This window comes from Cynara cardunculus (assembly GCF_001531365.2).
Source record: "Cynara cardunculus var. scolymus isolate 2C chromosome LG 5, CcrdV1, whole genome shotgun sequence".
NCBI lineage: Eukaryota > Viridiplantae > Streptophyta > Magnoliopsida > Asterales > Asteraceae > Cynara > Cynara cardunculus.
This window is the reverse complement of record NC_037532.1, coordinates 33703453-33714475: the sequence shown is the minus strand read 5'-3', so window position 1 is coordinate 33714475 and position 11023 is coordinate 33703453. Positions and strand designations below refer to the sequence as shown.

At 35.6% G+C, this 11023-nt stretch overlaps 1 protein-coding gene across 5 annotated transcripts; it reads left to right on the top strand.

The window, feature by feature from the left end:
- Window positions 1-3191: 3191 nt before the first annotated feature.
- LOC112513803 (heterogeneous nuclear ribonucleoprotein 1) lies at window positions 3192-10748 on the top strand. 5 transcript variants are annotated; one of them, XM_025120163.1, is made up of 14 exons: window positions 3192-3281; window positions 3459-3612; window positions 3701-3790; window positions 5916-5981; window positions 6138-6203; window positions 6310-6395; window positions 6551-6596; window positions 6691-6745; window positions 8087-8163; window positions 8340-8484; window positions 8810-8937; window positions 9034-9138; window positions 9871-10017; window positions 10381-10747. In XM_025120163.1, exons 2-14 carry the CDS (start codon window positions 3592-3594, stop codon window positions 10510-10512), a joined length of 1164 nt encoding a protein of 387 aa, XP_024975931.1. In that variant the 5' UTR covers window positions 3192-3281; window positions 3459-3591; the 3' UTR covers window positions 10513-10747. The 5 variants fall into 5 exon arrangements, with proteins under 5 accessions (XP_024975931.1, XP_024975930.1, XP_024975929.1 ...); XM_025120162.1 differs by having other exon boundaries at window positions 3198-3370; XM_025120165.1 differs by having other exon boundaries at window positions 3201-3286.
- Window positions 10749-11023: the final 275 nt, after the last annotated feature.

Here is an 11023-nt window from a genome sequence, read left to right as displayed (position 1 = left end):
GATTTAATAATATAACATTTTATAAAGATAATAATTAAGTATTCTGTTAGAACTTAATGATTATCCTAATTATATTTTAGATTTTTTATATTTAAAATCAGATGTTTATTCTGTATTTGATTGTGTTTATCTGCAGTTAGTTACACGAATTCAGATATAGGACGAAATCGGATAGGGATGAAATCATTTAGGGATGAACGGGTTTAAAAATTTTAGTCAAATGCTTTATAAAATAGTATAGATATGTATGTACATGTATACGGGATTATGGGCTTTGTAGTTAGGTTTTATTGGGGACCATATATATGGTGTCAAATGGGCTTTTCTCAACTAGGTTCATGTCTCTTCTAAGCTCTAAAAATTTTTTTTTTTTCTCGAAACCTTCGAAAAATCTATTTAATGCTACATAAACATGTATTATTCCTAAAATCAATTAAGGGATCATTTATTATAAGGGGTTGTTTATCAAACGCTTACCTGGGTAAGAGCTTACCAAGTCACATCATCTTACATGATGAATATGGTAAGAAATAAGAATCTTACCCTATAAGAGCGAGACAAAGACCAAAAGTCTTACTCGGTAAGTGAGAAGGACAATATTTATCACAGTTAGCACTTATCAGATAAATTGTTTCATACCATTTCATTTTTGTTGATTAGTGTTTAATTTTACAAGTAGGCGCTTACCGGATAAGTGTTTGGTAAATGACCCCTAAATATTTATCCGGTAAGTGCTTACTTGTTCACTTTTCTTGACCGGATGAACAAGGACCAATATATAATCTTACCCAATAAGAATGATAACAAAGGCCAAGAGTCTTATCCGATAAATGATAGTGACAAATCTTACCCAGTTAGCATTTAACGGTTAAATTGTTGAATACAATGTTTATTTTAATGGTTTCGAATCTTACCCGATAAAGTAATTAAGAGTGTTGACTCTTATTGGTAAACGTCTGAGTAATTAGTCTCGTAGTCCCTTGATTTTCATACATTACACAATTAATCCCTCTTTTCAATTTAGTCCAAATTTCACGTGTTACAACATATTTTTTTACAAGAAAAAAATGATTCGTTTTTATTTACGACAAAAATTCATTATGACATCATTTTTATATCTTTTATATGTTGATTATTACACGAAATTGATTTTGATTAGGAATATTTGTTGTATTTTAATCAATAAGAATATTTATTTATCTTATTATATTTAGGTCAAATCTGGAATTTAGATGATTATAAAAAAAAGTTTGAATAAAAGATGATTAATAAACAATAAAATTTATTTTTGTACCCTAGTTATGCATTACACAATTCTTATGCTTAATGAGTTGATTGTTTGTGTTTATTAATCGAGAGATTTTAATACGTGATACAGTCTTAGGGGTCGTTTACTAAACACTTAGTTGATAAGTGCTTACCGGATAAATTTCTTCATTGGATGAACATGAGAAGGGCCAAGAGTCTTACCGGATAAGAGCGATGAGAAATAATGGAAATTCTTACCCAGTAAGTGAGAACGTTGACTCTTACCCAGGTAAGAACTTACCCAGTAAATTGTTTTCATTCGATATGTTTTGATGTACTAAATTCTTACGCATCAAAATAAATGATAGTGTTGATTCATATCAATAAGCGCTTACCAAGTAAGCATTTGGGTAAACGGCCCCTTACTATTACTTGAGAAAGGGTAGCGAGTAATTGAGGAATTGTCATATTTAACCTTGTGTGTTCAATTATGAATATGTGATTAATGGAATCCAATTGAAATTCAACCACTAGCCCCTTCCTAACCATTTAAGTAATGCTTTGTAGTGTTAGAATCATTGTTTATGCTTTTGTTTTATATGGTTACCTCTATTCTCTAGATCAGTAGATTTACTAGTTATAACTCAAACCACCATTTTTCAACAGTCTAGTTAGTGGTTACAGTAACCTTGTGATACTTAATCTCATAGTTCCTTGGATCGATACTCGTACTTGGTACATATTACTTGATTGACACTGGTACACCTGCGGTAGATTTGGAGGGTTGCATAAACCGTCTATCGAAAACGTTGTTGTTGAAGAAAATGCATTTTCATTAACAAAATCAACCATTACAGCATACTAGGTAACTAAAAGAGCAGTAGAGTCACAAAAAGCAACAGGTACATCTTTCATAAAATTTACAACATCTTTGATCAGTAAAAGAGAAAATAAATCCCAAACGCGATCCAGTTGATGCACGCTATCACTTTCAACCTTCGAGCTTCATTCTTCTTTTTCTTGATAGTGGCTTCAAGCATATTCCTTGACTTTAATGATCTCGGAATAACTTCAACAACTCGAGTAATCATTGGTGGATCAAACCGATCAATAAAATGACATTTTGATCCCTGAAAGACACAATACAAAGAAATCAGGTCAAAATACTCTGGATACTAATAAAAAAACAAACTTACCGTTCATGGGCAACAACAAAAAACCTCCTGCTTGGATTTCTTGAGGTCCATGATGTTTTAATCACAACATAGCATCAACAGTTGCAAACCACCATTGTTGATCTTCGAAAAACTCACGCATGAACAATGAAGAAGAAGATCGCCACTTTTATTTTACCCGTTGGAGACTCGAGAACTGATGCATCAAAGAGTTGCATTTGTAAAGAGTTGGGTATCAGTTATATTTGTTATAGAGGAAAAGACATTTTTGTCCTCATGTGGTGCAACTTAACCCCCCTTCTAATGACCGTTAGACCAAGAGACCCAAAGCAAAGGTAGATCCAAACATAAAGGCAACCCTGTAATAATTATGTCGAGGGACGATAACCAGAGTTTTGGTAAACCACATGGACGAAAAATGTAATTCACTCTTAATATCATACTGATTCTTAAAACCAATGATATTATAAGCACATTTTATGCAATTAAGGGGAATAATGCAAAAATTTACAGTAGTTCTTTTCGATAACAATGGTATCCAAACCAATTTACATATACCTCAACTGCTCCTATTAGACCGTGAAATCAATTTCCATGGGAAATATATGTAAATACAACTAAAAATTGAACATTAAGGGGTGTAAGTGAAATTTAAGTAAAGCAGGGGGTTTAAAGTGGAACTTTTTCCATGAAGATAATATGTATATAATGCCCCATTCCCCCGCACAATCTTTTTTGCAATTAGACGAGCGTAGCTGAGCGGCGCCCGAGAGAGAGACCCGAGAGTGGAGTGTGGCCCGACCCGAGGGATCTGCGATTTAGGGTTTTGAAATTCCGAACAAAACTATATAATCGAAGGTCAGGTTAGCGTGCATTATTTCGGTAATCGATCGTTTAATTATTCCGTTTTAGGTATACGTTTTTTCAGATGTGCAGATGATAAAATGGTGAGTTTGTTTTGGTATATGATGATATTGATGATGATGATGATGATGATGACTGTGTGTGAGAAAGAGGCATGTGTATTGTGTGCAGGAGTCTTCGTCTTCGTGTGTGAGAGGTTATTTGAGAGAGAGGAATTTGGTGAGATCGCGAGAGCTAAAGAAGGAATTGAGTGTTGTTTGTGTGATTTTCTCACTGTAAACCCTAATATCTGGTTTCTGCCATTATGTCTGAGAAAAAGCTCGTGGTAAGTTTCTTGGTTCGGCATCTTTTCTTTGTTTTGTTTTCTGGTTTCATTAAAGATTTAAAATTTCTGTATGTATTTATAATAACAGGTGTTGGGCATCCCGTGGGATGTTGATACCGATGGTTTGAAGGATTACATGAGCAAATTCGGGGAATTGGAGGACTGTATCGTTATGAAGGTTAGTCTCTCTTTAGAATCTTAACATGGCCTTTTGGATAATGATAGGGTTCCAAGGATAAAGGGGTGTTATGACTACTGAGAAAATATGTTAAGCCAAGTTCATTTGAAATTAACTAAATTAGGCGTCCACCAAAAAAGAAATTAAGTGTATAGTATCGTTAGGATATTTTAGTATTTCTGCGTATCTGCTACATCCCCAGGTAAAAAGATTCACAGTTCTTTCTTTTGCAATAGTGACTAGCCAAATTATCTCAATTTTAATTTCTATATATGTGCACAGTAATGAGTTTCAAGAACACGCCATCATCAGACAAAGAGGGATGAAGATGAACTTGATTAACATTATTTCTCCTGGCTGCAATAGCTGTGTTGTTTGGTAGGCATCCAGTAGGCTGTAGACTGTAGTGATATTTTATATAGAACTGTGCATCCGTGCATCTGTTCTTGTGACATAGACTTGTAGTATATTAGTATAAATAAAACTTTTTGTCCTATTCTGTTTTTCATGATTTGTTGTTTAACCACTTACAACCTGTCTCACGAGAGTTGAAAAATCTGCTTTATGGCACAACTTTAGCAGTTTCTCAGTACTTCTGATTAAACTTTCTCTCATCCCTTCAAAAAATTATTATACCAAACTTTAAGCATCTTTTATTGGGGCGTTTGGTATATACGTTTAGAAATGAGGGAATGGACTGAAGAATGATGTCCAGTTGAGGCTGTTTGGTATATGGTTTGGGAATCAAGTTGTGGAATGATTCTTAAATTCAGGTTCCCGTGGAGGGGGGTGGCATTGATACTCATGCGGACTATGATCATGCCCGTTATGGGTTTCCACCCTTTTGCAATAAAGAAATTAGGTTTGAATATGTTAGCGTGAGCTAAAACATCCCAATGTGTTAAGAAGATGTGTGTATGACATGGTCTTGTCTGTAAGTGTGACATGAGCCTTAAGTTTACAGGCTTGAGATCATATGCATTAGAATAGGATTCTATAGGTTTTTATGAGGTTCTAGCTTGTTGATTTGAGTAACTCCTTGCTCCCTCGCTGGTTTGCTTATGCTGTTCATTTGTAGAGGTGTGACTCCCCTACCTATTAGAAAACTCCCACGTGACCATTTAGGTCTCAAAAACTATTTGTAATGGGTTTAAGAATCATTATGAATTGCCCAAATAGGTCATCTAATAAAATGACACAATCACACAATGATAAGCATGGATCAAATGGATAAAGCTATGAATCAAATGGGTAAAAGGTGGATTTTTGTTAATTCTTGATCAAATAATAGGAAACAAATGGAGTGCAGTTTCAGACATAACCTCCCTAAGTAGGAACAGGATGGAATGTGGAGACAAGCTTGTGTTTTTGTCTAAGATAGAATGAAGATGCACATTGTCTATTGCTTTATCTGTAAAGAGATATTCAGATGCCCAGGAACTCTGGAATTTAGGAACTGCTTTAATGGCATGGGCAGGGAAGTGTGAAGATTACTAATATATTTGGTCTCTGTTTATGGGAGAAGGGGTTAAAAACTTGCCTGTTGGGAAATTATGTATTAACTAATGTACTTTTTGCCATTTGCAAAAGATTGAAACTTCAAATATTGTTGGTTACTCTCTTTCCTTTTCCTGATTAAAATGGGAGTAAGCAATCTCTTTTTGCTGTTTGATTTTCTATGGACAAGTTTTATTTTGATGTGCAATGTGGATCTTGTCTTAGGCCAGGTGGAACAATCCACTCAAAGAATATTTAATATATTTATTGCTCTTGGATGGGCAACCATGTCAGACTTTTCAAGAAAGTTCAAGTGCTTATAATATTTGTGAATTTTGATAGAGCTGGGGGAAACATCAGCTGCTCCCACTGGTTCTTCTGTATGGACATTATTTGTGTGGAAAAGTAGGAAGGAACTTATATATTTGACATGCTAATTTTTGTGTATATCCTTGTTCCTAGTATATTCCTTCACATTTTTTCAATACTAAGGTCTCAATCACACTTCTCAAGTTATGAATGCATTTTAAGGTAAAACCATAGAAGAGGTGCATTTCTCTAGCCCCCATCCCCTGTAGGGGTACAATTATGTATGCATTGACCAAACGAATTTGGCTTATAATTCCAGGAGCGCTCAAGTGGCCGGTCTCGTGGTTTTGGATATGTAACCTTTGCAACAGTTGAAGATGCTAAGGTAAGTCAAGGATTTTATATGCATTCTTTTTGAAACTTTCTTCTTGTCATTTGAAGTTTCTTATATACAAGATCGATATATCTTCGTACTTGTTTTTTTTATTCCATCTTATTCCTTGCGATGGTGATTTCCTCATTTTGTATGTGACTGCCACAGGCTGCACTATCGAGCGAGCACTTCCTTGGAAACAGAGTGCTGGAAGTAAAAATAGCAACACCAAAGGTTTTTTCTAACAAACATATAATTCATGTCACCTTTTGGCATGCTTTACAATCATGCTTCTGAAATTTGGATGATATTCTTCTAAAAGTTTCTGTTCCTTTATCAGGAGGAGATGAGAGCACCTTCAAAGAAGGTCACCAGGATTTTTGTAGCTAGAATTCCACCTTCAGTCACAGAAGCTGCATTCAGGAGGTAGCTTTCTGTAATGGATTTCATAAATGGGGAGGATGAGGGGAGATGCACTCTATAATATTCTTTAGTTGTTTGAATTTGTTAGTTCCCTTTTTTCAAAGTTATATGTGGTCCATAATGACCGATGGGTGTACAACTTGCTTTGTTTCTTGCAGCCATTTTGAAAAATTTGGTGAGATAACGGATTTGTATATGCCCAAGGTAGATATTTAGATGCTACATTCATTTATTTGATGTCTCTATATTTTGTGAAACATTTCCGTTAATTTGTTTGTGAAATATCTAATTTATGCAGGATCCAAGTACCAAGGGGCATCGTGGAATTGGTTTTATAACTTTTGCAAATGCCGGTAATTCCATTCAAGACTTAGTCATTTGTTTTGCTGATGAATTGAACTCACCAATTATATGCACCTCAAAGAGTGTACGCTTATTGCAACCTGCCAGAAATGAAGCTACATATGGGATAGGATGGGGTGGTCACTGTTTTAGATTTTAGTTGCTTCGTTACTGCCAAATTACTTCCATATTTAGATGCCTTGCCCTTTACTTGGATTTTGTTTGTTGGCATGCTTTTTTAGCATATTAATGTTGCATAGTCAAATGTTTATGATGCAAAGTTGAAAAGAAAGTCTATAGGGTGCATGAAGAGAAAGACAACATTTCTATAGAAGCATAATTCTGGCAACATTACATCTACCATTTCTTGTGGAATTTATACTTGTGTCAATCCTTGATGATTGGAGAACATGTTAGGTTATTTTCTATAAGTTCTGCTGGATATATAGATGAAGAGTTCATAGTTAATGAGAGAAATGGTTGGCATGTATCACCTGCAAATACTTCCCTGATTCTATGTCAATGTTTTAGTGTGTTGAATGCATCTTTCAGTGCTTACACTTCTTAGTTTAAGGGTTTCATATCAACCCTCATATATTTATCTTGCAAAGCTAGATTAGATGAAAAAACCAACTCCTCATTAACTTATACCATGTATGCCAGTTACTACCTTCTATTACCAGATAATTCTTTCATGATGGAATTTTTGGTACTGTAGTGGTCAAGTGGGTGTATTTATCGTTGGTGTGGTGACTAGTTAACTTTTAGCATGAGTGTAATTTACATTAGTTTATCCTTTTATTTTCACACCTGATGAAACAATAATTGAAGGTCAAGTGGGTGTAATTATCGTTGGTGTGGTGACTAGTTAACTTTTAGCATGAGTGTAATTTACATTAGTTTATCCTTTTATTTTCACACCTGATGAAACAATAATTGAAGGTCAAGTGGGTGTAATTATCGTTGGTGTGGTGACTAGTTAACTTTTATCATGAGTGTAAATTTACATTAGTTTATTCTTTTATTTTCACACCTGATGAAACAATAATTGAAGGTCTTTTGGCTGTTGTGCTTCTTACTCATCCCCACTGGCCATCGCCATACCACAAAGATATTCAGGAGAGATTTTAATCGGAGCATCATTCGATTATATGATCTTTGGAAATCTTGATTGTGCTCTGTGTGAACGTATTCAATTTGATCTTTATTGGGTTGAGTTCCCTCTTGTAATGGCTAAAATCCATTTGGTTTTTTTGACTGGCTTACAGTTGTCTTTTATGCTCGATTAAACTTTAAAATTCGATGATTTAGATAACCTGCAATCAGTTAACTTATTTATTCTTCCTTTACAGATTCTGTGGATGATCTCATGTCCGAGACCCATGAACTAGGAGGGTCAAACGTGGTTGTCGATCGAGCAACACCTAAGGTAGTATACACCATTACTTATCATCATTTACTCTTTGCCAGTGCTTCATATTCTTTGAAATGATGAGCTTTCTTAGATTTATGGTTAAGTTTAGAAGGTTCCTGACACATCCTTTTATTATTTTATTTAACGTAATAGCCACTAGTTGATTATTTTTGTGTGATAATTGCTCTCAGGAAGATGATTTCCGACCAGTTAGCCGAATGCCTCAGGGGGGTGGTGGTGGTGGTGGATATGGCGCTTATAATGCGTATGTTACAACTAGATATGCTGCACTTGGTGCTCCTACATCATATGACTATCCCGGCCCTGCTTATGGAAGTATGTTCTGTTTTTTGTGCATAGGAATAATTTATTCTTACTCCCTCCATCTCAGAATAAATGTCCACAATGAAAAAGACAGTTTTAGAAATCTGTAATTATTACACTTTCTAATTAACTACATGACAATTTTACTCTTAATAATAGAGGGAGTAATGACTTTCTCCATCTTATAATCAAGGGCAGAATTTGGAAGTAGACACCTACTTTTGAAAGTGGACACATATTTTGAGACAACCTAAAACAGAAATGCGAACACTTATTCTGGGAGGGAGGGAGTATTACCTAAGACGTTAATTAATGATTTTCATTTTGGTGGGAGCAGGAGGAGAATCAGCTCGGGGAATGGGCAAGAAGATTTTTGTTGGCAGGCTTCCTCAGGAAGCAAGTGTAGAAGACCTCCGCCAGTATTTTGGAAGGTTTGGACGCATATTGGATGTATATGTCCCCAAGGTAGTTTAGCTGCCTATTGATGGCCTGCCTATATTTGGTATACTTGTATGCTTTTTTTATGTACTTAACCATACTGTAAATACCCTTTTGATATAGGATCCTAAAAGATCTGGTCACAGGGGCTTCGGCTTTGTGACATTTGCTGAGGATGGTGTTGCAGATCGTGTTTCACGAAGGCCACATGAGATTTGTGGGCAACAGGTAGTTGATATAATGTTTATCTATAAATTGCATTTTTGTTCTTTTCTAAACAAAAGTTCCCGTTCACTTACTATTGTCGATAAAGGATGGCTTCTCTTTGTAGAACTATTATAATCAGGTAGTCTGTGGCTTGAGCTCATGAATCTTGATGACTTAATCGTCTTTTGATTATGCCGCCCACTCTACAAACCTGCTTATCAAGAAAGATTTAAAGGTGAAATGGATAGATATCCAAACCAAATGGACCCTCTATATCCCAGAGAAGTAAGGTCGAGTTGGTAAGATGTATGTTGACCTCGCCTCTACCCCCGAAGGTTAGAGAAATAATGGATAAATGTGGAACAGGACTGGATGGGCAAGAGTGAGGTAGGCGGGTCAGTGGGTGAGAATTGTGCAAGGTTTTAGACTTTTAGTGTTTTAAATTAACATGGGTGGTTTAGTAATTTACGAAGTTTGTCATATCTTTTTGATTTTTGTGGGACAGAAAAAATGCAATTTTGTTCCGCTCGGGACTGTCCAATCCTAGTCTAATAGTTGCACCAAGTGTAGGATAACAAGTTTTTGTTTTGCTGTGTCTTGTTCTGTTCCGTGTACTAAACACACCCTAAATAAACCTACATCCTAAAGTATTACGTAAAATACTTGCATTAATTCATACCCAAATGAACATTCCAAAATACTTATCCAACTAATCCATTTTCTTTATTCTGATTAATACTTGTTGCATTGCAGGTTGCAATAGATTCCGCTACACCTGTTGATGATGGTGGTGGTTCGAGTGGAGGCCCCTTTATGGACAATCCTGAACCACCACCTTATGGAGGTTATGGCCCCATGCGAGCCTATGGCAGAATGTATGGAAGCCTCGATTTTGATGATGTAAGTACAGAGATATCGTGGATAATCCTATTGTTAAGCCAACCCTTTGATAGTATAGGCACTATGGCAGAATCGTTTTCTTGATCCAAAAGAAGATTTTGAAAATACACACGTTTTATAGGCCAGAATGACCATTTTGTTCGATTTCAGTAAGCGCAGGGATTTATTTGTTAAAAGAATGTCCATTGGGTTCTTGTGGAATTTTCCAAGGGACTTGATGACTCAAAATACGAAAGTCTCTTGGGTTTTTTGGATTTTTTTTCCGTTTATACAATATGAAATGTGTTAGAAATATAACTTAAATGTTCTGAATTCAGGAAGTTGGTGCTAATACAAGTTCTATGTTAAAACAATTTATTGCAGTGGGGCTATGGCGGCATGGGGCGGCTGGGTGGTATGGGAGGCATGGGGCGGATGGGTGGAGGCATGGGCGGGCTAGGTGGAAGCATGGGCGGAGGGAGACCTTCACGAGATATGAGGTATCGGCCGTATTAGAAGATGGAGGTGTCCAGACTTCACCAATGTGTTGAATTTGTGAGTTAAAAAAACTTAATGTGAAAGTGGGGACTTGTGGACAAAATATTGTGGATGGAAGGAGGTTGGTTTAAGGTTATTATGGTTGTAAACTGGAATTTGGATTCCTATTTCATTGGTGGTGCTCATGGCTAAAACTGGCCTTTGTTTACCTGTTTTCTTGAAAGTATACGGGGGCAAAATTTACAAGTACTTGGGGGCGGGTGGGCCTATTTAGGGCGATAGGAGAAAGTCGTTATGGTTGTCATTTTATTTCACTTTCGACTCCTCTGATTAACTATAGTTAAAAAACTTAGTCAACTTTTTTAGCTTTTTGTTTTATTTGATTATAGAGTAAATTATAGTTTAAGTCTATATGTGGTTGGTTTGTTTTTTCTCCTTCTATTTTTCATTTTATACCTATTATTATTTTAAAATAAATTAATTATTGAATATTTTTAAATTTTTTATGTAATTTATCTTTTATATCTAT